The sequence below is a fragment of the Bubalus kerabau genome, chromosome 8, assembly GCF_029407905.1.
Source record: "Bubalus kerabau isolate K-KA32 ecotype Philippines breed swamp buffalo chromosome 8, PCC_UOA_SB_1v2, whole genome shotgun sequence".
Classification (NCBI taxonomy): domain Eukaryota; kingdom Metazoa; phylum Chordata; class Mammalia; order Artiodactyla; family Bovidae; genus Bubalus; species Bubalus kerabau.
The window spans coordinates 111,244,000-111,271,795 of NC_073631.1; the positions used below are offsets into that span (position 1 = coordinate 111,244,000).

At 40.3% G+C, this 27,796-nt stretch overlaps 1 protein-coding gene across 10 annotated transcripts in view; it reads right to left on the minus strand.

Annotated features, from left to right (window-relative positions):
• The window catches only part of TPK1 (thiamin pyrophosphokinase 1), a 383,151-nt gene that overhangs the window by 20,162 nt on the left and 335,193 nt on the right, over positions 1-27,796 (minus strand). For 3 of the 10 annotated variants that reach the window (XM_055591198.1, XM_055591197.1, XM_055591199.1), the window contains one exon: positions 15,755-17,686. The exons of 1 other annotated variant lie outside the window; for it this stretch is intronic. In XM_055591198.1, the coding sequence (XP_055447173.1) occupies positions 15,804-17,686 (1,883 nt within the window). In that variant the 3' untranslated portion in view covers positions 15,755-15,803. Of the gene's footprint in view, positions 1-4,518; positions 4,593-12,263; positions 12,299-12,868; positions 13,159-15,743; positions 17,687-27,796 lie in introns of those variants that run through there. 6 more of the 10 variants (XM_055591200.1, XM_055591201.1, XM_055591205.1 and 3 more) reach the window with 5 other exon arrangements.

Here is a 27,796-nt window from a genome sequence, read left to right on the forward strand (position 1 = left end):
TAAGAACTAGGATACATGTTGTTCTAATTGGTGAAGGGACCTATTAACCTTATTGATAACCGTATAGATTTCAACTGGCGACAGTATGTGATGGGTAGGAGGTAGATTAAAGCTGTCACCTTGGGTGTAGATGAAAGTGGTGAAAGTGTGGAAATCATAAAGACAAAGATAAGTTTTGGCTTGTGACACTGGAGAGGACAAGTTCAGGGGTATCCATGCAAATAAAGCCAGGTGACCCTGAACGGAGACGAAGCCCTGGTAGAGGAGCCTGGCAGGTTACAGTCCATGGGGTCGCAAAGAGTTGGACACCATTGAGTTACTGAGCACACACATCATCATATATATTCAAGTTTTCTTGTTACATTTAACGATAAGTGAAAAAAAAAAAACAAAAAAAAACCAAAAACAGAATGGTACGGATTTTCAAAATAACCCATGTGTAGAAGGAACATCTCCTTAAAGGGAAGAACAGGACCACTTTGAAGAAAGGTTTACAAATTCTGAACACAAGGTACCCTATTAGGTTACAATGAGGGTGTTTTTTTTTGTTTGTTTGTGTTTGTTTTTTAAAAAACAACTATAATAGCGTCCATATTTACACATATCCCTATCTCCCACCCCCAATACACACACCAATATGTGAAAAGAAAACTTGTTATTATTTTCACCACCTAAGAATTAGAAAAATCTCTGCATGTATACACTGATAAATCTTAGTAGTGAAGGGCAGCTGCCATTAGAAGCTGATTCTCCTACTGTGGCTGGCAACATTTAGTTAAATTAATCCGAAGACTCTGAGTCCTTGAGTTTGCAAACGGAAGTTCTGATGGGCCATGGAAATCTCTCTGAGACTCCGGCTCAATCTGGATAACTCTGCCAGACCGACCGCTCACCTGGGGCCCCCTTGCTGATGAAATGTCTGCTTCCCACAGGAAAGCATCTCCCTTGCTGCCGGGCTCCCTGCTTCCTCTTTGGCCCCGCCCTCTCTAGACTCCATGGCAACTGTGGTTCCCTGGGACCGCCTCCCACTACCTCCTGTGCCCTTCCTACCAGGGCCATCAGTACCTTCGACATCAACTCTAATAAGAAATGATCTTTCTGATACCTCTCAGCTTGAACCTCTTGTGAGACTCTTGAAAACAAAATCCCAGTGGTCACAGTGGCTTTTCACTGCCTTGTGGAAAAATATTGACAAAACAGAAACAGTAGATACGTGTTTACGATCAAAGCAGAGTTCATTAGATTATGTGGCTATTTTTAGAACAGAATTTCAGTTAGTGAGAGTCTGCCCACTGTCTTTTAGGAAAAACCACACTTACGTCACATGTTTTATTACTAAAAGAAATGATTTGTTATAGTAAGGGTAATAAAACAGTGTCTTCTTTGTCCATAAATGTACAAATGTATACGGCTTGCTTCTAATAAATTTCATCATGACCTATTTCCATTTTTAATTTCCTCTCACTGATACACAATGTTAATATTTCATATTAGAAATAGCTGGCATCTTACTATATGAATATTCTAATGAGTCTGAAAATATTAGCCATTCTTAAAAGCAAGCTACTTTAATGCACAAGTAATATATTCCCTCCCGCTCTAGTTGTAATAATCAATCCACTTTTCAATATTCATACCATGGATCCTTTCCTGCTGGTAGCGTGAACTTCTCTCCTTTCTTGATGTACTTGCTTTGCATTAACTATTTGCATACAAAGGTTGCATATTATGTTATCCCAGGCTCAAACTTAAGACTTTCTAGTTAGCATTTACTGTATCAGTGGAACAGTGGCATGTATATTCTCACATGTTAAATGTTCAAATGTCTTTTTCTCCACATCAGGTATATGACTTGGGCTGACTTCTTTTATCACAGGATTTCTAATCTGGAAGGGCCCATGTCTATGATCTGGTTCAGTGGTTTAACACAGATATAAATGAAGCTGCTCGCACTTTGACCAGTTAGGATCCTAGGCTCAGAGCTTTGTCCACCTGGCTCTCTTGTTGTTTAGTTGCTAAGCTGCGATTCATGGGGTCGCAAAGAGTTGGACACAACTGAGTGACTGAACTGAACTGTGCTATATCTATAGGAAATGCACTAGGTACAAATTAAGTTGAAATGCAGCTAATCTACATTCACTATTATTTTAATATGGGAAAGTTATTTCATGATACAGAAGAAGGCTTTAGTACCAGAGTTTTTATTTATAATTCTAAATAAACTGATTTTTATCATTAGAGAAAATGGAAAAAAATTAATTTGTAATGAGTGGCTGTATTTTCAACTATAAGAATGAAAATTAATGTTTCAAAATATCTGGCATCAGTTCAGTCGCTCAGTCGTGTCAGACTCTTCGCAACACCATGAATCGCAACACGCCAGGCCTCCCTGTCCATCACCAACTCCCGGAGTTCACCCAGACTCACGTCCATCGAATCAGTGATGCCATCCAGCCATCTCATCCTCTGTTGTCCCCTTCTCCTCCTGCCCCCAGTCCCTCCCAGCATCAGAGTCTTTTCCAATGAGTCAACTCTTTGCATGAGGCGGCCAAAGTACTGGAGTTTCAGCTTTAGCATCATTCCCTCCAAAGAAATCCCAGGGCTGATCTCCTTCAGAATGGACTGGTTGGATCTCCTTGCAGTCCAAGGGACTCTCAAGAGTCTTCTCCAACACCACAGTTCAAAAGCATCAATTCTTCAGCGCTCAGCCTTCTTCACAGTCCAACTCTCATATCCATACATGATCACAGGAAAAACCACAGCCTTGACTAGACGAACCTTTGTTGGCAAAGTAATGTCTCTGCTTTTGAATACGCTATCTAGGTTGGTCATAACTTTCCTTCCAAGAAGTAAGTGTCTTTTAATTTCATGGCTGCAGTCACCATCTGCAGGGATTTTGGAGCCCCCAAAAATAAAGTCTGATACTCTTTCCACTGTTTCCCCATCTATTTCCCATGAAGTGAAGGGACCGGATGCCATGATCTTCGTTTTCTGAATGTTGAGCTTTAAGCCAACTTTTTCACTCTCCACTTTCACTTTCATCAAGAGGCTTTTGAGTTCCTCTTCACTTTCTGCCATAAGGGTGGTGTCATCTGCATATCTGAGGTTATTGATATTTCTCTGGGCAACCTTGATCCCAGCTTGTGCTTCTTCCAGTCCAGCGTTTCTCATGATGTACTCTGCATATAAGTTAAATAAGCAGGGTGACAATATACAGCCTTGACATACTCCTTTTCCTATTTGGAACCAGTCTGCTGTTCCATGTCCAGTTCTAACTGTTGATTTCTGACCTGCATACAGATTTCTCAAGAGGCAGGTCAGGTGGTCTGGTATTCCCATCTCTTTCAGAATTTTCCACAGTTTATTGTGGTCCACACAGTCAAAGGCTTTGGCATAGTCAATAAAGCAGAAATAGATGTTTTTCTGGAACTCTCTTGCTTTTTCCATGATCCAGCGGATGTTGGCAATTTGATCTCTGGTTCCTCTGCCTTTTCTAAAACCAGCTTGAACATCTGCAAGTTCACGGTTCACGTATTGCTGAAGCCTGGCTTGGAGAATTTTGAGCATTACTTTACTAGCATGTGGGATGAGTGCAATTGTGCGGTAGTTTGAGCATTCTTTGGCATTGCCTTTCTTTGAGATTGGAATGAAAACTGACCTTTTCCAGTCCTGAGGCCACTGCTGAGTTTTCCAAATTTGCTGGCATATTGAGTGCAGCACTTTCACAGCATCATCTTTCAGGATTTGGAATAGCTCAACTGCAATTCCATCACCTCCACTAGCTTTGTTCGTAGTGATGCTTTCTAAGGCCCACTTGACTTCACATTCCAGGATGTCTGGCTCTAGGTCAGTGATCACACCATCGTGATTATCTGGGTCATGAAGATCTTTTCTGTACAGTTCTTCTGTGTATTCTTGCCATCTCTTCTTAATATCTTCTGCTTCTGTTAGGTCCATACCATTTCTGTCCTTTATCGAGCTCATCTTTGCATGAAATGTCCCCTTGGTATCTCTAATTTTCTTGAAGAGATCTCTAGTCTTTCCCATTCTGTTGTTTTCCTCTATTTCTTTGCATTGATCACTAAAGAAGGCTTTCTTATCTCTTCTTGCTATTCTTTGGAACTCTGCATTCAGATGCTTATATCTTTCCTTTTCTCCTTTGCTTTTCGCTTCTCTTCTTTTCACAGCTATTTGTAAGGCCTCCCCAGACAGCCATTTTGCTTTTTTCATTTCTTTTCCATGGGAATGGTCTTGATCCCTGTCTCCTGTACAATGTCACCAACCTCATTCCATAGTTCATCAGGCACTCTATCTATCAGATCTAGGCCCTTAAATCTATTTCTCACTTCCACTGTATAATCACAAGGGATTTGATTTAGGTCATACCTGAATGGTGTAGTGGTTTTCCCTACTTTCTTCAATTTAAGTGTGAATTTGGTAATAAGGAGTTCATGATCTGAGCCACAGTCAGCTCCTGGTCTTGTTTTTGCTGACTGTATAGAGCTTCTCCATCTTTGGCTGCAAAGAATATAATCAATCTGATTTCGGTGTTGACCATCTGGTGATGTCCATGTATAGAGTCTTCTCTTGTGCTGTTGGAAGAGGGTGTTTGTTATGACCAGTGCATTTTCTTGGCAAAACTCTATTAGTCTTTGCCCTGCTTCATTCCGTATTCCAAGGGCAAATTTGCCTGTTACTCCAGGTGTTTCTTGACGTCCTACTTTTGCATCTGGCATCAGGTTTACCCAAATCAGATGATTATAACATTTTTAGTAAAAAGGGGATGGAGAATGATGACTTTTGGTTATATTAAAAAAATCATTCCCCAAAAACTGAGTTATATAATTCTTACAAGCTAAAGTTATATCAAAGGGTTAAGAAGTGATATTTATTTGGTATGATATAGCCAAATTTATAACAATCTATTTAAAAACAATCATTGCTAAAAAATTGAATTATTTTTAAAAACTGTTAAACCGCAAGTGTATATATAAATATAGAAGCAGCTTGAGAACATCTTTTCTATATTAGTAATTAAGCAATAAACAAATAATCCCATATATTCCCTGCTAGCATCTAGGTTGACAGAAAGATCCATGGTTTCCCTGGTTTCTCTGATGCCATCTGGCATCTAGTTGGTAAGAGGCCTCACCAGTAGGCCCCTCTGACTCTGGGCCTGGTTGTGCTTTGCTGATGAGCAGATCTAAGCTCCTCACTTTGGTTTCATCAGTAGTCGATGGAGCATCGCAAACTACCCTCTCGATGGGTACAACTGTGACTTCTCAATTTTCTGCTCTTGATCAGATTTTTTTTTTACCCCTGAAAAACAATCTGGGGCAGTAACTGCCTCTTCCCGTATTCTTCCTAGAACATCTCAATCATCTCAAAAAGTGTGTCTGATCCGAGCTCCCGTGGACCTCACTCACGAACGCTCACTAAGATGCCTGTGATGTCCTCCGATTATGGGAGATCCCCTCCCTGCTGCAGAGATGACAGACATGATTGTGCTGTCTCTGTTCTCTACACTTAATTGTTGAGCTTTTCCAAGGAGTGACTGCAGAGTGGCTTCCCCTTGGGCCCTGTGGCTGCCTGACGGATCTGGAACACTGTTTGTCTCTGATGTTGGCTTCAGGGCAGCCCCTCTTCTGAGCCGTGGCCAGCAAGCCTCCCGTGTCACAGCCACACTCCGTTAGTGCTCGAATGTCCCATTTTCTATTTACTGACAGACATGGCAGTTTCCTTTCTTTGGAATCAAAGGGGCATTTCCTACAGAATGCATTGCAGGACTATGGACTGGTTCCGAGTTGCTGAAGGAATTAATCTGAACTGACAAACTCTGTCTCTTCTGGTCCTCATTCCATAGAGGTCTTACTCTTCCAAATAAGCCCAGAGATGCAGACAACCTAACTCAGTCCGTTTCCCTGTCAAGGGATGAAGAAGCCATTTTGGCAGGTTGTCTTTCCTTCTAAGCATCTTATAAGAGATGTGTAGACTTTCAACTGTGGCCAGGGATGAGCATCCTCTAGATCTAGGCAGGAAGTCAGGCATCTGGACACACATCTGTCTCTGATGGACGCCCTGGTGGACTTCTTCCTGGCACCCTCCTGGGCATTTTGCCCGAGTGACGGATCTCTTCTTGATTCAGGACTTAAATGTGCTTCAACGTTCTACATAAATGTTACTATGTTTACTACAGCTGCTATTTTGGTAGATCTTTTTCTCTCTATGCTGCTCTAATATTTTGAATAAAAAAGGGACAGATTTTTAAAAGTTTTGCACAAATGCAAAATGCTTTTTTAAGCAGTAATTAGTCTAGTATGGCTCTTATAATGTGCAATACAAGAATGGTGATGTGTTTATTTAAGACTAGTTAAGGTAGGTTTTGGGGCTTCCCTGACAGCTCAGTTGGTAAAGAATCCACATATAAATCATTTTATACAACATGGAAAAATATGTAAAATCTAAGTAAAAAGCTGTCTTTAAAATAAAAGGCTCATACATTAATCATATTGAACCTTATTAGAAGATACCTACCAGGATTGGTGATATAAGCTCATGACCCTCAAATGCAGAGTTGTAATGCACCACTAAATTAATATACTGGTACATTCTTCAGGCAGAGGCATTAAATTTTTAACAGTGCAATTGACTGCATGTAGTTCCACCTTCAAACATGACACTTGTGAAAAACTGCAAAAGCCATGCTCCTGGTATGTGATGTATGTTACTGGTTTCTAAAATACTAAGATAAAAAGATCTACTTTCTGTTTTGATTTAGCCAAAACCCAGTGTGCAAAGGGATCTACACAGTCTCAGAAATAGGAGATCAGTGTAGGAAATACAAAAATACTACACTGTCTTCTAAGTTTCTCCCATATGGCTAATTCATGACATTTGGAATTAAAGAGATAATATAATTACAATGGGGAAAAAACTGTCCCGTAAAGCCCTTTTTAAAAAAGAGTATAGTAAATTTCTGTTGGGTTGACTTGATTGCCATTTTAGGATACCTAAAATACCTCTTTGTACACCTGTGCTTTTTTAAACAATATATGACAAAGGCCAGTTACTGTCATCTACATAGACATTCATATGCTTTATGATGCAAAAGACTAATTCTTAGGGATAGAGTGGGAACTATATGTAGAGTTTGAAAAAAATTCTTAGAATTGCACTTGTGTTAAGTGTAAAATTTATTGTGAAAATCAGACATTAAGAGTGATCTTTTTATGTTTATTAAAATGAGTCATGAGTTTTACAAAGGTAAGAAACACTGGACTAAGCAGGCATTAATAAGAATGCTTGAAAGGGGGTTACCCTGATCCGTTATTCGTTGTGGTAATAGACCTGCTGTGCTCCACAGTACAAGACTGCATTACAGCACATACTGGTAGGGCTACTGGCTGGAATTAAGGGTGCAGTGTTATGTGCAAAGGTAAAGACTTGGTGCCATGAACAAAAATCTTTATGAAAATGAGGTGAGGAATGCTATTTTATAATTATGTGTAGAGCTGTTCTCAATTTGTAGAAGTTAGTCTGCCAATTTGACAAACTCCAGTAAAAACCAGGAATCCCTAACTGTTTAAATCATACAAAGGTACTTATCTTAAAAATATTAATTCTAAAGTTCGCTCACTACTCAGAATCCTGGAAGCCCAGGAGAGACCAGGTTTGTTTTGCTCTCCATTGTACTGCACAGTTAGCAGAGTACTGGGTCTAAGGTGGACTTATTATAAAGATTTATTGAATGAATAAATGAATATTTATTGAATGAATAAATGGGTATCTGAATAAAACAACCAACATAAAGACTGAGAATGACTTTGGTACTGATCCAGAATGACTGTTGACCAGGAACTGGGTGTCTGTTCTACAAACATCCACTCAGGTCCCAGGGTCTAGGTATCAGGTAATGCATCCAGAAAGCCAAGACACAGACCAACCCACACTCCTTTGGTATTGATCCATCCTGAGGATCTTTTACTGACTTCTTTTCCTAGAACTCAGCATTTCCTTACATGGTTATGACGACTGAAGCATGCCAACCCCAGGTGTTCCAGAACTTATTTAATATTGCTTCTCTGCCACCTGAAAGGTGAGTCCAGAAGCACCAGAGGGGAACATGGCCAGAACCCTGTTCCCGTAATTTCCCTTTCCATCCTTTGAGTTCATGTCATAAAATACCACATGTCCACAGACAAAACTTTGAGAAATGTGTTTCTGATAAACTAAGTGTTGTTAAGCTTTTCATTTTAGCACAACGTTTATGTAGAAGTCGTGGCTCTTCCTAGCTGGTATCAAGGTATTTCCCTTACTAGATGTAAAAAGCACTTTCTCTATGGCTCAGTGGTTTTACTACTGGAGGAAACATCCCATTAAATTTTCCCATCAGGCAGTAAGGAGTAGAGAGATTCATTACGTGAAGAGAGGCAAGGTAAAGGTTTACTATATAATCAATCAGTGGTAATATACGCTTGTTTCTCCTATCAGAGAAACTGCTCCTCACATGTCTTAAGGGAACAAGGGAATTTCTTTAATAGTAATCTTGAAAGTATGCATATTATGATATAACATTAATCATTCTTATTAGCCCGAATAGCCAGTATGAATAGTAAGTTTTCACAATAGGTTTATCATAGTTTTATACAGCTCCATGGAGTCATTAATGGAGGGTTTGGGTTAATATCCTGCATTATTTGAACTCTGATTCTAGATTTGAAGAAGACATTTGCAACATGCTTGATGAAGGGAAGTTCTTAGATCAATGAAGATGAGAACACTGGACTGGAAATCAAGTCTCAGGTAGCTGAGACAGCCCTCATTCTGCCTGGGACCTCAGTTTCAGTCTCGCTTGGTGAGGTCCTAAGTCTCTAGGTCCCGAGACATCAGGCCTGCTCTTCCACTTATACAGCCTAGGTTCACCTTATGCAAGGCAGGAAATGATGTGGTTAAAAACAAAACAAAACAAAACTTTTCCTTTATAGTACAGCTTGAATTTCCATTAGCTCATAACATGTATTCCTATAGATTTCCTTATGCTTATACCATTACTGACTATTTTCCGGGTCTCTTCTGTCTCTTGAGTTCCATCTTCTCAGATGGTAAAGCGTCTGCCTTCAGTGCACTAGACCCAGGCTCGATACCTGGTTTGAGAAGACCCCCTGGAGAAGCGAATGCAACCCACTCCAGTACTTTTGCCTGGAAAATTCCATGAACAGGGGAGCCTGGTGGGCTACAGTCCGTGGGGTCACAAAGAGTCGGACATGACTGAGCAACTAACACACACACAAAGGGATAATAGATTCCAAGCAGAAGGACCTTTTAAATCTCAGAATGATAAAGTGGTGAGAGACTGAGTATACAGTTAGACAATGGAAAGACCACATGTAAAACAGAATCTACAACCTGCAAAATCTTGCCCAAGAAACCAACCTCATATCTATAGTAACCAGCCCAGGAAGTCAGACTGCTATATCTATTAATAATCCAGGAAGCCAAACAATAATTTCATAACAACCGAACCCAAGTAGCTAAGACTTGATCAATAACTGACAAATTACCTAGTTTTTGTCCCTGTTTTCAACTTTTAAACCAGCCAAAGAAATCCAAATATTGGAGGATGGAGGGGAATGAGAAGTGCTCACCACATTGAGAAGGTAACTTGAGACCAAGAAAATGAGGCAGGAAGCTCCATATAATTGATGGATCAGTTTACTGTAGGGTGACTTAGAGGCTAAGATTGGGCAGACAACGTTCAGGAGCATTTGAAGCTGCACTCATTGGGACAATTTCATGGTTAGGGTCTAGGGGTATGTGCTTGGAAACAGGAAGCGCATTTCTAGGTCAAGATTTATGAATGGGTCACCAGTCTTGTGGGTACTGGCAATATATCAGCAAAGGTTTTTGTCACTGTCTGGAGACTAACAAAGCATACAGGCCACCTGGACTTAGTGGGTGTTAAACAATATCTATTAACTACAAAGCCCTTGACAACAGAGACATGATTTATCACACAGTCCTAGGTAGGGTCAGTGGAAGGACAGGAGGAACTGTCTGGGCCCAAGATGGCATCAGTACATCAAACATGCTCCTCTAACCAATTACATAGGAGGGTCCACTTCTAGCTAGCCTGGCCTGCAGCTTCTCCAGGCCCAGACTCTAATCAGGGTGATTTCAAGTCTTCCACTTCCCACTATAAAGTTTCCCTACCCCTCAGCCTGCCTTTGGGCCACTCTGCAAGTGACTACAAATAAGTAGTCCCTCTTGTTCTCATTTGGATGGCATTCATTTATTTCCACAGTGAGACTAAAAACAGACAAAGAGAAAGCACTCAACTTCTGCAAGGTCCTCTGTCGAGGCCATCTTTCTTTCTTTTCTTGGTCAACTATTTTTAATTAATAACTGCTATTCAAAAACTTCCATATACTCAAAACCTCCTACACTATACTTTGTATTATCCACTCTGAACATATGACTCTCTCTCAACTTCTTAGGGAAACAAGTCCAAGAACTGCCTCCGTATCTTCTCAGCACTCACTCCCAACAGCTACAGTTTCATTCAGTCAATTAATTTCTCCCTTCCCCTGGTTACCACAGAGAAGGAGACATCTCTTCTGTCCGATGCTCTGGGCACCACTGTCTCCAACCAGCTCACAGCTTTGACCTAGCGATTACTGAGCACCCTCTCATTTCTTCATACTCTTCCCATCTCTTCCCTTCTTACTCTGACCACCAAGATGTGTTCAAGGCTCTGCCACCTGAAACTCTGTCACTCCCTCCCTAACTCCAAGCCCCTTGCAGTTTTCCATCTGTCTCTCTTAAGCACATTAGAGAACAGACACTGGGATTCCTTATCTGTTCTTCAATTTCCATTCATTTCACACCCAGATACACTGGAGGTTCTACTTGTTACTTTACTGAAACTGTACGAAGATCACCAATGACTTTTTCCTCTAAAACAAGGTGTATTCTCAGTGCCTAGTATTGTGGCTGACCTGTGGAAGAAACTCGTCTTCCTTGATTTCTTAACTTTAAAAATAGTTCTGCATTACTGAGCTGTGAACTGGCTTAGCTTTACCTGAATTAACTTACACAATCCTTGTAGCAAACAGATGAAGTAGGTGGTGGTATTGTTCTGGAAATTAGGGCTCACACAGAGATTAAATCTCCCTCATACCTGATCCATCCCAAGATCCATCCTTGCCTTTTCCCTCTGAAATAACAACAGGAGTAGATAGAAAAAAAAAAAAAATACCCTGAAAGACCCAGATTTCTGCTCATTTCCTGGCACATGAACAAGAGCTCAAAATATGTTGAGTATTCTTCTTCTTCTAGCACCCAAAGCCATGGTATAACATGGAGTATACTAATACATTTTGACTAATTGAAGGTGCCCAGAGAGGTCAGAATAGTGATGCTTAAATAATTATTTCTGCTGGGAGCTATGGCTTGTTGGGGCTTTAAAGGCAAGGAGGGCATTTGTCTTGGACCAGGAGGCCGCCAGAAGCCTTTACCTGGTCACATTGGTCTTAGAAAAGAATAGGAAAAAACCTCATTTTTCCTTTCTCTGCAATATGCACCTATTCATTTCTAAAATGGAAAATTTATGAATGGTATTATTTGGTAATCACAGTCATCTTTTTGAGAAAAGGATTTATCTTTATCTCATTATGGCAAATATTAGAGTGTAGGTGTGAAATGAAGGGGAGAGCAGTTAAGTCTTCTTTTTCCTATTGTTTACATGTATAAATATTAAAATTCATAAGACGTAATTTTGAAAATCTGCTCCTATAGGAAAATAAAGTGTAATTAGAGTTGAATAAAACAAAAGGGGAAATGAGAGCATCGACTTTCTGATTTACTATCTTGCCTTCCCTCCCACTGGAATCAATTTACAGTGGATAGGAAAGATGCAGACAGCAGGAGGAACAAGGGGTTGTTAACACAAATTATAAGGAAAGGAACTCCCTTCGAATTTCAGGAACTGAGCCAAGGGAGAAAATTAGAGTGGGAGACTATTCACACTGCACCGTAACTGTACTCACATCACTGTCTGAGCACCTCAGAAATCCCTAATCAAATAAAAGCATTAGCATTTATTGTCTTTCTGCCTAAATATTGTTAAATGCTTAGGAAAAGTCCCCAGAAGACAGTTACCAGTTTGCCAAGAGGTCCCAGGAAGAATTCCTTTCCAGCTGCGAGATGTATTTCCTTAGTGTAAGAGCGAGGGAATATGACCGGATCCATGCTGTTATAGACACTGTGTTACTTTAATGATGCTGCCCTCATGGAAAGAAAACTGTACCAAGAAAAAGAGGCAGGAAGAAGCAAACAGGTCACTAGCTGCTGACATTAAACAAAGCGTGGGTTTCTGGCTCAAAATACAATACAGGCAAAAATCTGGGAAGAAATGTATAATTATTTAGATAAGAGGAGTTTTAACTCAAATGTGGAAGGGACAGGGAGGAAAAATCATCAGATAAACTGCTCTAAGCAGGAAACCTGGGTGGCTGTGGTATCCTTCTGGAGCCAATGGAGGGCATGAGGGTATTCTGAAAGTGTCATGAAGCTAGCTGGGAGCACTCCAATGGCTGAGGTGCTGTATACTAACAGAGAGCAGACAACAAAAACAACCCCTCCCAGCAACAGGACTCCACACTTTATCACTGTTGCTTTTGAATTGCTCAGTTGTGTCCAACTCTCTGTGACCGTCAACTGTAGCATGCTAGACTCCTCTTGTTTTCCCCTACCTCCTGGGGTTTGCACAAATTCATGTCCATTGAGTCAGTGATGCTTCTAACCATCTCATCTTCTACCATTAATAGTAAATATTACTATCTTCTCATCATAACTGAGGATGGACTCATCATTGGAAAAAAAGTTGAAAGGTTTCCTTTATTCAAGCAAATAATTTAAAAGATGGGGAAATAGAAAAGCAAAATATCTGAAAGATCATAAAACCAAAAAGTGCTTAAATTCAGTAACAAAAAGGGACTTCAAAGCTACATTTGAGCAAAGGGGAAAAAACAGTTGATCTCTACTTGGAGAAGACGGTGTAGCATCAGTGACTCAGCTCTCCTTGGGAAGAGGGTCTTGTGTGTCACACAGGAAACTGAGCTCAGGGCACGCAGACGGGTTCTGTCTGCTGCACTCAGATCACTGAAAGGGATGGTACAATTATGCTTCAGTAATGGGTTACTTTTCAGAGATTACCCTTTTACATATCGTCAAGATTAACAAGGTGAAGTGTGGGCTAAATTAGGATTGTACAGATGGGTTGAGAGATGGTGAGTACCTTCCCCAAAGATGACTGATCAGAGGCTCTCTAGAAAGGCACTGAATAATGCAAGGTTCTGTCCTTGGAAACTATCTCCATTCATGTCTGTATCATCATCTTGGAATAAAACCCATAAGATTAATCAGTGGGTGACAGAATACTGAGAGAGATAAACTAAAGAAAGCGAGATTTCACAATGATCCTGGAAGTTCAAGTTAGGAGCCAAAAGCAATGGGGAGAACTATATACTTTAAAAGGGTGAATTTTATGGTATGCGATTATTGTTTTTTTACAAAAGCTATTATGTAAACAAATGAACAAACAAAACCAATTACAGATGTTTAACTGGAAAATAAAGCTTCATATTTGAGTTAAAAAAAAAAAATACATCCTGGATAGGAAAAGCTTAACTGGTGATAGTCTATGGGTTTGAGTAGACATTGAGCTCACGTAATAGCCAACAGCATGGTCCATTGGAGTCTTAGCTTCCTGAGAACCAGACTTATCCCTGAATCCTCAGCACCTCATATCATATGTACAGGATAAAAGTGTAATAAATATTTGTTACACATGTTGCTTAAAAACAACCACAATAGCCAAAAACTAATGCAACTTTAAGTTACAAAAGCTTAAATGTAGGAGTTTCTTTCTGTGCACGTGATTGGTTATTTACCCCCATGGCACCCTGATGGAGAAACATCACCTCCAAGAGTAAGTTCTCGTGCACAGGAGGAGGTCACTGCTCTCTCAGTCAATTACAAGAGGCACTAAGGCAATAAAACAGAAGATAAACAAAGTTCATCTACTTAGATGGGGCGCTTGCCACAAGCCAGTGGAAGAAAACAGCCTTCTGAGGTCTTTATTTGTGGACAAACTTCGAAAAGAACTGGCTGTTTATCTTCCACAGTTATGGGGTGTTTCTGGACCAAGTCTCCCCAGATAAGGCATTTTTCCTGGGGCCTCAGGAATTAACATCGGTAGGAGATTGTATTTCTATTATTGTCATACAAGAGACCCAGAAGTTAGCAATTATCATCTCTAGCCTTGAATTTCCCTAGGTTGTAGGCTTTTCTAGAAGGGCATTAAAAATAATCACAAAATAATGCAAACCCACAGCCAAGCAAACAGCCCTACATCACTTTCTAAGCCATCATTCTCTTATTTTTTCCATTTTTAAGACCTGCAGCCAGAAGAACTTTAATGGGAGACAGAGAGGTGAATTCTATGTGAGATGAACCAAGCCTCTATCATCTTGGTATCACTCTCAGAAATATTCTAGCTGAACAAGTGGGTTGATAGTGTGTGGCCATATGTAATCTTTAGATTATTTTGACAAGTCCAGTTAGTCAGTCCAACCAAGTCAGCTCAGAAAAAGGAGTCTTATGAGTCAAAACAGAGGATTCCAATCAGGTTGGGTTTCATAGACCACAGTTTGTATTGGCCTGAGATTGCATGGAAGACAGTCTTAATTATGTAGTCCTGAAGATACAAAATATTTAGTCCAAGTATGGTTTGAGATTTAAAAACAAAGCAAAGGAAGTTAATACCAATTTGTAGCAGGTGGGACTGAAAAAAGCTATAAGCAATGAATCTTGAATAACTGTAAATGAATTCATATAAGAAAGTGCATGCATCCTTAAATTCTTTAAAATTATTTGTTTATACAAAGAATTCAAATGACCCACTGTTTATCCTGCTATGCAAATCCTTTCTCTTTAATTATATAATAAAAAAGATTTGATGAATAACCACATGTTCCAAATTACTGATATTGACTTCAAAGAATCATTAAGCATACCATTTTCAAATCTAATAATAAGTATTATAAGTTATAAAATCCTTTATCCTGGCCAGTCTACAAAACTTATTTGAGATGAGAATACAGACTTTTAATTATTATGTGTGATATATTCTTCATGTATCTGCCTTTGAATTTGAGAATTGGTTTGAAAGTTTAGGGCAAGAAACTGTGGTCTGCTCAAGTCTGTCTATCAGATAAGATCAGATCAGTTGCTCAGTTGTGTCCGACTCTTTGCGACCCCATGAATCCCAGCATGCCAGGCCTCCCTGTCCATCACCAACTCCAGGAGTTCACTGAGACTCACGTCCATCGAGTCAGTGATGCCATCCAGCCATCTCATCCTCTGTCGTCCCCTTCTCCTCCTGCCCCCAATCCCTCCCAGCATCAGAGTCTTTTCCAATGAGTCAACTCTTTGCATGAGGCGGCCAAAGTACTGGAGTTTCAGCTTCAGCATCATTCCCTCCAAAGAAATCCCAGGGCTGGATCTCCTTCAGAATGGACTGGTTGGATCTCCTTGCAGTCCAAGGGACTCTCAAGAGTCTTCTCCAACACCACAGTTCAAAAGCATCAATTCTTCAGCGCTCAGCCTTCTTCACAGTCCAACTCTCACATCCATACATGACCACAGGAAAAACCATAGCCTTGACTAGACGAACCTTTGTTGGCAAAGTAATGTCTCTGCTTTTGAATATGCTATCTAGGTTGGTCATAACTTTCCTTCCAAGGTTACAGTAAGCGTCTTTTAATTTCATGGCTGCAGTCACCATCTGTAGTGATTTTGGAGCCCAGAAAAATAAAGTCTGACACTGTTTCCACTGTTTCCCCATCTATTTCCCATGAAGTGGTGGGACCGGATGCCATGATCTTCGTTTTCTGAATATTGAGCTTTAAGCCAACTTTTTCACTCTCCACTTTCACTTTCATCAAGAGGCTTTTGAGTTCCTCTTCACTTTCTGCCATAAGGGTGGTGTCATCTGCATATCTGAAGTTATTGATATTTCTCCCGGCAATCTTGATTCCAGCTTGTGCTTCTTCCAGTCCAGCGTTTCTCATGATGTACTCTGCATAGAAGTTAAATAAGCAGGGTGACAATATACAGCCTTGACATACTCCTATTCCTATTTGGAACCAGTCTGTTGTTCCATGTCCAGTTCTAACTGTTGCTTCCTGACCTGCATACAGATTTCTCAAGAGGCAGGTCAGGCGGTCTGGTATTCCCATCTCTTTCAGAATTTTCCACAGTTTATTGTGATCCACACAGTCAAAGGCTTTGGCATAGTCAATAAAGCAGAAACAGATGTTTTTCTGGAACTCTCTTGCTTTTTCCATGATCCAGCGGATGTTGGCAATTTGATCTCTGGTTCCTCTGCCTTTTCTAAAACCAGCTTGAACATCAGGAAGTTCACAGTTCACACATTGCTGAAGCCCGGCTTGGAGAATTTTGAGCATTACTTTACTAGTGTGTGAGATGAGTGCAATTGTGCGGTAGTTTGAGCATTCTTTGGCATTGCCTTTCTTTGGGATTGGAATGAAAACGGACCTTTTCCAGTCCTGTGGCCACTGCTGAGTTTTCCAAATTTGCTGGCATATTGAGTGCAGCACTTTCACAGCATCATCTTTCAGGATTTGGAATAGCTCAACTGCAATTCCATCACCTCCACTAGCTTTGTTCGTAGTGATGCTTTCTAAGGCCCACTTGACTTCACATTCCAGGATGTCTGGCTCTAGGTCAGTGATCACACCATCGTGATTATCTGGCTCATGAAGATCTTTTTTGTACAGTTCTTCTGTGTATTCCTGCCATCTCTTCTTAATTTCTTCTGCTTCTGTTAGGTCCATACCATTTCTGTCCTTTATCGAGCTCATCTTTGCATGAAATGTTCCTTTCGTATCTCTGATTTTCTTGAAGAGATCCCTAGTCTTTCCCATTCTGTTGTTTTCCTCTATTTCTTTGCATTGATCACTAAAGAAGGCTTTCTTATGTCTTTTTGCTCTTCTTTGGAACTCTGCATTCAGATGCTTATATCTTTCCTTTTCTCCTTTGCTTTTGGCTTCTCTTCTTTTCACAGCTATTTGTAAGGCCTCCCCAGACAGCCATTTTGCTTTTTTGCATTTCTTTTCCATGGGAATGGTCTTGATCCCTGTCTCCTGTACAATGTCACGAACCTCATTCCATAGTTCATCAGGCACTCTATCTATCAGATCTAGGCCCTTAAATCTATTTCTCACTTCCAAAGGGATTTGATTTAGGTCATACCTGAATGGTCTAGTGGTTTTCCCTACTTTCTTCAATTTAAGTCTGAATTTGGCAATAAGGAGTTCATGGTCTGAGCCACAGTCAGCTCCTGGTCTTGTTTTTGCTGACTGTATAGAGCTTCTCCATCTTTGGCTGCAAAGAATATAGTCAATCTGATTTTGGTGTTGACCATCTGGTGATGTCTGTGTATAGAGTCTTCTCTTGTGTTGTTGGAAGAGGGTGTTTGTTATGACCAGTGCATTTTCTTGGCAAAACTCTATTAGTCTTTGCCCTGCTTCATTCCATATTCCAAGGGCAAATTTGCCTGTTACTCCAGGTGTTTCTTGACTTCCTACTTTTGCATTCCAGTCCCCTATAATGAAAAGGACATCTTTTTTGGGTGTTAGTTCTACAAGGTCTTGTAGGTCTTCTATATATCTGAGTATACCATATTTAATATCCACAATATGTTTCCTGCCTCTGGCTGCTCTCTTTCCCTAAAACCTACTACTCATCTTAAAGCAATTAAAATGTACAATGCACCGCTCACTCTGCTTTCTTTGAAAAATGTGTATCTTCAGAGAAGAGATGGGCCCTTAACAGCTCTGTAAGCCTGTCCCCATTTCAGTAGTATTCCATGACATACACTCAGATGTCACCACTAATATTTATGCTTCTGCCAAGTGACATTTTCTTTCAAGAGACAGGATTGATGGGCCTAGAAAGAACTGGATCAAGCAAGAGTTGAATTCTAGACTATTAAGCAATAGAAAACCACTGTATAAATTTTTACAAGGAATGACTGGATGAAAGCAGTATTTTAGGAATAGTTGGCAAATATAGAAAGAGCAAATATAGGAATTGGAATAGGATACTTTTTCATTTAATGGTGTTGCTCTGCTGAGGCAACTACTAATCCTTTGTAAGCAAAAACCAGGCTTTAGATTATTACTCCCACAGCACTGAACTATTTATGTTGATTGATATAGTCAACTGCCCATGTGAGAAAATGATGCCTTGAGAATGTCCAGCTAGTGTTAATGATGGTCAGTCTGGGATCTCATGATTAGCAAAGCAATAATTTCAGTTCTTGTGGCCAAGGCAGCTTTATTCACACATTTCTCCAACAAATATGCTCAAATACCTATAGCTGCTATGGAGGAGGAAATGGCAGCCCACTCCAGTACTCTTACTGGGAAAATCCCATGTGGCTGAAAAGAGTCAGACATGACAGAGCATGCACACATACATACATCTACAGCTATTAAGTGAACAGTGGCCATTTTTTTTTTAAGGTGTAAAAACAGTAAAGATGTTCCTATAACTTGATCACTTTTTGAATAGAAGAATTAGGGGATGAACATGTGAAGGTTAAACCTATTGTATCTGTTCCTTGGGCTAAGACTATTGATGTATGAGTTGTGTAAAAACTAGAGGGTTTTGTTTTTTTTTTTTCTCCAAAATATTTCACTGGAAGATTTTATAGGCTGATCTAGATTATCTTATTGCCTATAGCAGAGACTTTCTTGGGTACAAAATGTGGTTCAGAGTTGCAGGACTCATCCAGAGCAGAGTCTGCCCCTTGACTCAGGTGTGGCCATGTGACTTTCAGCCAATGATTGTGAACAGAGAGGACAGTGCACCAAGTCAGAACGCGGGTCCTGGGAGGCTCGGCATGTTTCTGTTTGCTATCTTGAGTGTTTGGCACTGCGCTGAGAAGAATGTGCTACACTAAGTCCAGAGAGAGACGTCAGGAGCGTGGCCATCCAGATGCCGCACCAATCTATTTTAAGAGGCAGAGCAGTGACACAGCAGGTGCTATGAAACAAGTCATTTAAGATTAGCCAAATCCTACCTGAGCTGTAGCTGCATGAGCAGAGCAAGTGGCTATAGTTTTAAGTCACTGAGTTTTGAGTATGCAACACAGCATCTTTGGGCCAGTAGCTTATGGCTGCAGTGGCCAAAAATGGATTATTAGAATCGAAGTTTGCAGGCTCTTCATTCTAATGTGGGTTTTATCTGTCATTCTTTTCCCCTCTGTTACACTAGTTACAACACTTACATACAGAACTTAAACTATGCACTTTGGTGCCTTTTTTTTAGCAGCTTGTAGTTCTCTGTTTAACTGCCTTGGCTTCCCTCTGCCTTCCATACTTTTTGTTAGTATGTATATATTTTCCTATATTTTGGAATCCCTTTTTTCCATCTGTGGGTCATTTTTTTCTTCTTTTCTTAGACACCTAAATTCATTCAAATAAAGATCTCTTTAACATTTCTTTCCTCCTTAAGATCTTTGTTGACTTTTGGGAGGGGCAAAGGAACCGTTAATGATAATCTGTTATGCTCATTCTTACTTTTGTTGAATGGTACCCAAACCAGGTTATGACAATTTAGAAAATACCTCTAGAACTTGATGTGTGTGTGTGTGTGTGTGTGTGTGTGTGTGTTTTCTTGTAATAGAAGCTTATACGTCAGAATGTGTGAATGAAAATGCAAAATTAGAAACAAATCCCATGAAGTGTTTGGACACTCTGACAGCTGCAATTTTTCAACATAAATTACTGCACTTAGCTGCAAAGCCTCTGTCATAGGGAGACAGGACACTTCCAAAATTGCCTGCTGCCCTCTTTAGTAATAATCGGAGTTTTCACTATCTAGATATCCCATGATAAAAGACACCTCGATGCACACAGATGGAAGAATCCAGACTTTATGCATATCCCTCAGAGTATGCACATGCTACTCTATTCATCTTCCCTCCTTGTCTAGATGTGGCACAAGATTATTCAGGGAAGAAGATGTGGGCAGGAGCGGAAGCTTAGCAGTCAACAGGTGAGCCTGTCCACCCTCTCGCTTTCCTTTTAATCAAAGAAAAGACCTGACAAAATTCACTGTTAGCCTCTTACTGGTGCCTTCCAACAGCATTAGGTAGGGGGAACTCTTTTTTCCTAGCATCACACCAACAAATTTATTTTAAAATGTGCAACACTTAACAAGTGTTCCTCAAGGCATTATCATTTCTGAAACAGTATGGCTAAGTGTCTTTACTTAAGAGATTTTTAAGGACTAATTTTTCTCATTCTTTTAAAAAAGTATCAATCTGCCTTTTAGAGATATTTGAGATATACCATCACACAAATGCAAAGTTTCATATGGATGCATGCTCAGTCGCTAAGTCATTTGTCTGACTCTTTGCAACCTCATGGACTCTACTGCCAGGTCCCTCTGTCCATGGAATTTCCCAGGCAAGAATACTGGAGTGGGTTGCCGTTTCTTTCTCCAGGGGATCTTCCCCACCCAGAGATCAAACTCATATCTCCTGCATTAGCAGGCGGATTCTTTACTGCTGAGCCACTAGGGAAGTCAGATGTTTTGTGCATATTAATAAGGAGTCTAGTTTTGGGGATGTATTAATAGTTGAACTCTGGTGACCTTTCAAATAAAGTAGGATGGGCTCACATCTTGTCCTAGATCCATGTAAGTCAGGAGCCCAGTGTGTCTCCCTGCACCAAGCTGCCCCTGAAGAAGTACCTGCCCACGTGACCCACTTCTAGGAAGCCAGTTTGAAGACTGCTATCTATGATGCCAAATTTCTGAGCTCCTTTCTTCCAGGACTACAAGAATAGAAACTTCTGGTTTAGTGATTATAAAACAGGATCATGAAGAATAAATAATTTCCATATTCACCATACTTTCTGCCACAACCCAAATAGGCTTGTAGAGACAAGACCAAAGATATTAAAGTCAATTTATTTCAGATATGGGCAATGTCATGAGCTGTCAACAGATGTCCTGCAGTCCCCAGCTTTAGCAGCAGGTCAGCAGTAGGGTCATCTGTGATCCAAGAAGGGTACCTGCCCAGAGGTGCCCCCCTCTTAACACCCGGAACCTATGAATACATGTTACCTGGTGAATGTGGTTTTAAGGCTGCAGCTGGAATTAGATTTTCTAACTTGGTGACTTTAAAATGCGGATTATCCAAGGTGAGCCCAGTGTAATCAAAAGGCCCCATAAACATGGGAAGAGCCGGAGAGGACAGCAATGAAATATGAGTAAGGCTTGGCCCAGCACAGCTGCTGCCTTGAAGATGGAGGAAGAGCCAAAAGCCGAGGGAATGTGGGAGCTTCTAGAAGCTGGAAAGAGCAAAGAAAGAGATTCTTCCCTGGAGCCTTTGGAGAGAGACACTGGTTAGCCAAAACCTTTATTCTAGCCTGGTGAGCCCCACCTCCATCCTCTGCACTGCAGTGATAGACCTGTCATTTTAGCCTGCAGCATTTGGCGCAGCATTTGGGGCGGTTTTGTCACAGCAGCCAAAAGGAACAAATATTTCATCTCATTAAGGAGACAGGTTCAGGTGGTGGTGGTGCTTTAGTCGCTCACTTGTGTCCGACTCTTGCAACCCCATGGACTGTCTCTCCAGGAATTTTCCAGGCAAGAGTACTGGAGTGGGTTGCCATTCCCTTCTCTAGCAGATCTTCCCGACCCAGGGATCGAACCCAGGTCTCCTGCATTGCGGGCAGATTCTTTACCAACTGAGCCACCAGTGAGACAGGTTACTACCTAAATTATGACTAAAAGCTATCTAGACTACGCATAACTGAGAGACAACAAGAATTTACAATGTAAGATAGCAATCTTATTTCAATGCAAATAGCTTTATAAAAGAAAAGAAAAAAGATAGAAAACTGGACTTCAGCAAAATTTAAAACTTTTGTGCATCAAAGAGTAGTATCAAGAACATGAAAAGACCACTCAGAGAAAAATAAAATGTTTCCAAATCACGTATCAGATAAGGGCAGTATCAAGAGTATAGAAAGAACTTTTACAACTCAACAGTAAAGAGATAACACAGTTTTCAAAAGCACAAAGAATATGAATAGGCACTTCTCCAAAGAAGATATAAAACTGGTTTAAAGCATATGAAAAGATGTTCCTCATCATTAATCATTAAGGAAATTCAAATCAAAACCACCAGATACCATCTGAGACATAGAGAACAGACTTGAGGGTTGCCAGGGAAGACTGGGTGGCGGAAGGATGGAATGGGAGTTTGAGATTAGTATATGCAAATTATTATATATAGAATACATAAACAACAAGATCCTACTGTGTAGCACATGGAACTCTATTCAATAGCCTGTGATAAATTATAATGGAAAAGTGTATGAAAAAGGATATATGTATATAGTACATATTTACTGTACAGTAGAAAGTAGCAACATTGTAAATCAACTATACTTCCAAAAAAAAAAACCACTATGAAGTCAAGAAATATCTGGAGTAACAGGCAAATTTGGCCTTGGAGTACAGAATGAAGCAGGGCAAAGGCTAATAGAGTTCTGCCAAGAGAACACACTAGTTATAGCAAACACCCTCTTCCAACAACACAAGAGAAGACTCTACACATGGACATCACCAGATGGTCAACACCGAAATCAGACTGATTATATTCTTTGCAGCCAAAGATGAAGAAGCTCTATACAGTCAGCGAAAACAAGACCAGAAGCTGACTGTGGCTCAGATCATGAACTTTTTATTGCCAAATTCAGACTTAAATTGAAGAAAGTAGGGAAAACCAACAGACCATTCAGGTATGACCTAAATCAAATCCCTTATGATTCCACAGTGGAAGTGAGAAATAGATTTAAGGGACTAGATATGATAGACAGAGTGCCTGATGAACTATGGATGGAGGTTCATGACATTGTACAAGAGACAGGGAGCAAGACAATCCCCAAGAAAAAGAAATGCAATAAAGCAAAATGGCTGTCTGAGGAGGCCTTACAAATAGCTGTGAAAAGAAGAGAAGCCAAAAGCAAAGGAGAAAAGGAAAGATATACCCATCTGAATGCAGAGTTCCAAAGAATAGCAAGAAGAGATAAGAAAGCCTTTCTCAGTGATCAGTGCAAAGAAAGAGGAAAATAATACAATGGGAAAGACTAGAGATCTCTTCAAGAAAATTAGAGATACCAAGGGGACATTTCATGCAAAGATGGGCTCAATAAAGGACAGAAATGGTATGGACCTAACAGAAGCAGAAGATATTAAGAAGAGGTGGCAAGAATACACAGAAGCACTTACAAAAAAGATTTTCACAACCCAGGTAATCATGATGGTGTGATCACTCACCTAGAGCCAGACATCCTGGAATGTAAAGTCAAGTGGGCCTTAGGAAGCATCACTACAAACAAAGCTAGTGGAGGTGATAGAATTCCAGTTGAGCTATTTCAAATCCTAAAAGATGATGCTGTGAAAGTGCTGCACTCAATATGCCAGCATATTTGGAAAACTCAGCAGTGGCCATAGGACTGGAAAAGGTCAGTTTTCATTCCAATCCCTAAGAAAGGCAATGCCAAAGAATGCTCAAACTACCACACAATTGCATTCATCTCACATGCTAGTAAAGTAATGCTCAAAATTCTCCAAGCCAGGCTTCAGCAATACGTGAACCGTGAACTTCCCGATGTTCAAGCTGGTTTTAGGAAAGGCAGAGGAACCAGAGATCAAATTGCCAACATCCGCTGGATCATCAAAAAAGCAAGAGAATTCCAGAAAAAAACATCTATTTCTGCTTTATTGACTACGTCAAAGCCTTTGACTGTGTGGATCACAATAAACTGGGGAAAATTTTCAAGAGATGGGAATATCAGACCTCCTGACCTGCCTCTTGAGAAATCTGTATGCAGGTCAGGAAGAACAGTTAGAACTGGACATGGAACAACAGACTGGTTCCAAATCAGGAAAGGAGTACATCAAGACTGTATATTGTCACCCTGCTTATGTAACTTATATGCAGAGTATATCATGAGAAACACTGGGCTGGATGAAGCACAAGCTAGAATCAAGAAATGCCAAGAGAAATATCAATAACCTCACATATGCAGATGACACCATCCTTATGGCAAAAAGTGAAGAACTAAAGGCCTCTTGATAGAATGAAAAAGTTGGCGAAAACTAAGATCATGGCATCCGGTCCTATCACTTCATGGCAAATAGATGGGGAAGCAGTGGAAACAGTAACAGAGTTTATTTTTTGGGGCTCCAAAATCACTGCAGATGGTGACTGCAGCCATGAAATTAAAAGACGCTTGCTCAAAATAAATAAATAAATAAATAAAAAATAAAAGATACTTGCTCCTTGGAAGGAAAGTTATGACCAACCTAGACAGCGTATTAAAAAGTAGAGACATTAGTTTGCTAACAAAGGTCCATTTAGTCAAGGCTATGGGTTTTCCAGTCATCATGTATGGATGTGAGAGTTGGACTATAAAGAAAGCTGAGTGCTGAAGAATTGATGCTCTTGAGCTGTGGTGTTGGAGAAGACTCTTGAGAGTACCTTGGACTGCAAGGAGATCCAACCAGTCCATCCTAAGGAGATCAGTCCAGAGTGTTCATTGGAAGGACTGATGTTGAAGCTGAAACTCCCAATACTTTGGCCACCTGATGCAAAGAGATGACTCATTTGAAAAGACCCTGATGCTGGGAAAGATTGAAGGTGAGAGGAGAAGGGGACGACAGAGGATAAGATGGCTGGATGGCATCCCCGACTCAATGGACATGAGTTTGAGTAAACTCCGGGAGTTGGTGATGGATAGGGAGGCCTGGTGTCCTGCAGTCCATGGGGTCGCAAAGAGTTGGACACAACTGAGCAACTTAACTGAACTATATATTATTAATAATTAACACTCATTATGATGGCTTTAAAAAAAAAGAACAAGTATTGGTGAGGATACTCCTCCTATATTACTCATACGATTATAAACTGTTATAACCACTGAGGAAAAGAGTTTGGCAGTTCCTTGAAAAGTTAAACAGAATTACCACATGACCTAGCAATTCTCTTGAGAGCTCCTTGGGACTGCAAGGAGATCAAACCAGTCCATCATCCTGAATATTCACTGGAAGGACTGATGCTGAAGCCAGTGCTCCAATACTTTGGCTACCCGATGTGAAGAATTGACTCATTTGAAAAGACCCTGATGCTGGGAAAGACTGAAGGCAAGAGGAAAAGGGATGACAGAGGATGAAATGGTTGGATGGCATCACTAGCTTGATGGATGGCATCACTGACTTGATGCATATGAGTTTGAGCAAGCTCTGGGAGTTGATGATGGACAGGGAAGGTTGGTGTGCTGCAGTCCATGGGGTCAGTAGGAAAGATTGAAGGCAGGAGGAGAAGGGGACAATAGAGGAGGAGATGATTGGATGGCATCACTGACTCGATGGACATGAGTCTGAGCAAGCTCCGGGTGTTGATGATAGACAGGGAAGCCTGGGGTGCTGCAGTCCATGGGCTTGCAAAGAGTCGGACATGACTGAGCAACTGAACTAGCAATTCTACTGCTAGATATGTTTGAGTCAAGAGAACTCAAAATGTATGCTCACACAAAAACTCATACATGAATGTTTATAACAGCCTTATTCCTGATAGAAAGTGAAAACAACCTAATGCCCTTGAACTAATAAATGGATAAATAAAATGTGTTGTTATAGCCATCTGATGGAATATTATTTAGGCACAAAACAGAAAGACATATTGTTATACATTACCATGTGGTTGGGCCTTTCATGCTAAGTGGAAGAAGCCAGACACAAAAGGCTACATATTGTGTGTTCCATATGAAATGTCCAGAACAGACAAATCCATAGAGACAGGAAGTGGATTACTGGCTGCCAGGGAAAGGGAGAGGGAGGGATTGGGACTGACTGAAGTCTACACAAAGTCTCTTTTTAGGGTGACAAAAATGTTCTGGAAATAAGTGTTAGTAATGGGTACACTAAAACCCACTGAATTATATGCTGTAAAGTGATACATTTTAGGTTGTATAAATTGTACTTCAGTTAAAAAAAGTATAGAATCAATCCACCCAACACACCATTAGAGCTTAGTACTGAATAATTCATGCAGGTCGTGACCATGGCCTTGTCACCTTACTAAGGTGAAATGATGTGACTTGCTAGTTGACTAACTCGGTTTTCCTGTGTCCTTTAAGAACTCCCATTGCAGGCCCCGATCTTGTGACAAACCCAACTCCAATCAGAATATAAACACAGACTCAGCATTTTTAAATTCCTTCAACTGAAATCTGACTTTGTGAAGCACTTTCTCATTTTCTCTTCAAGTCAGTTTATGCCCTTGAGTTTTCCCTTGTTCTTACATCTGTCATCTCCTCATTGACAAGTGGCCCCCTCAATCCTGTGCTACCCCTTATGCTTTATCAATGTCTGAGTCCCTCAACAGATTCATCCTGAAGTTATCTACCTGAGTGTCTGGTCTACCAGTTTAGAAGTTAAGACACTGTTTCTAGTCCTTTAGCGATTTCTTTAGAAATTTTGGCATGCCTGAAAGTGAAAGTGTTAGTCGCTCGGTTGTGTCCAACTCTTTTCCACCCCATGGACTGTGGCCCACCAGGTTCCTCTGTCCATGGGATTCTCCAGGCAAGAATATTGGAGTGGATAGCCATTCCCTTCTCCAGGGGATCCTCCCGACCCAGGGATCCTGCACTGCAGGCAGAGTCTTTACCATCTGAGTGACAAACTTACCCAAACACAAAGCCTAATATTCCTCAATACCTTCACCCTCATTCTGGACAAAACAAGAATCTCAGGATGCTTTAACTCCATTTAACCATCCTAGCTTATATATGTCTATATGTTATGGTTGTTGTATATTTTAATTCTGTGTATTTTACCTTCAGTTTTTAAAAACTTCTATTGTAAAATAATTACAGACATACAGGAGGTTGTAAAGAAATGTACAGAGAATTTCCAAGCACAGATAATTCTACTAATAACATCTATATAATACCCAATATATAATGCTAAAAATATAATAACAGTCTGTTTTATTTTTTGGCCATGCCACACAGCATGTGGGATCTTGGTTCCCCAACCAGGGATCAAACCTGCTCCTCTTGCACTGGAAGGTGGAGTCTTTTACCTACTGGGCCTCCAGGGAAGCCCCTGATCTCTCTTAATTTTGTCTGTATTAAAAGTAATATAGTGATGACAGCCTTGTCTGTCAAAAAATTTACAAGGTCAAACAACACGTGTCATGGTAAGCATATAGCACTTTATTAATTGTGCTAGTAAGTCCAAGGGTCTGTGGAGAAAACCTGAATAACATATCTTTCTAGTTTCTTTCAATCAAAGAGGATTCATGTTTCTAGTTTATAGAGAGACATACAACTTTCTTATCAGGTCATTGTCAAGTTATCTTTAAAATATAAAGAGCTATTCTCCATCTCTTAACCAAAGCAAAGTCAAATATATGCAGCAGAATACAGAGGAACAGAACTAGCTGACTACAAAGCCACATGTCTTCTTTCCTTCCTCCCCAAAATGCAAAGATCAGAATGCTAAGCGAGAATACATGAATGCACGTTCTGATTTTTTAGAGATAGCAAAGATGTGCAGATAATGAAAAATACCTCATTTTCTTTCCGAGGTATATCAGCATAGTTGTGAGCCTATGTATATAAAA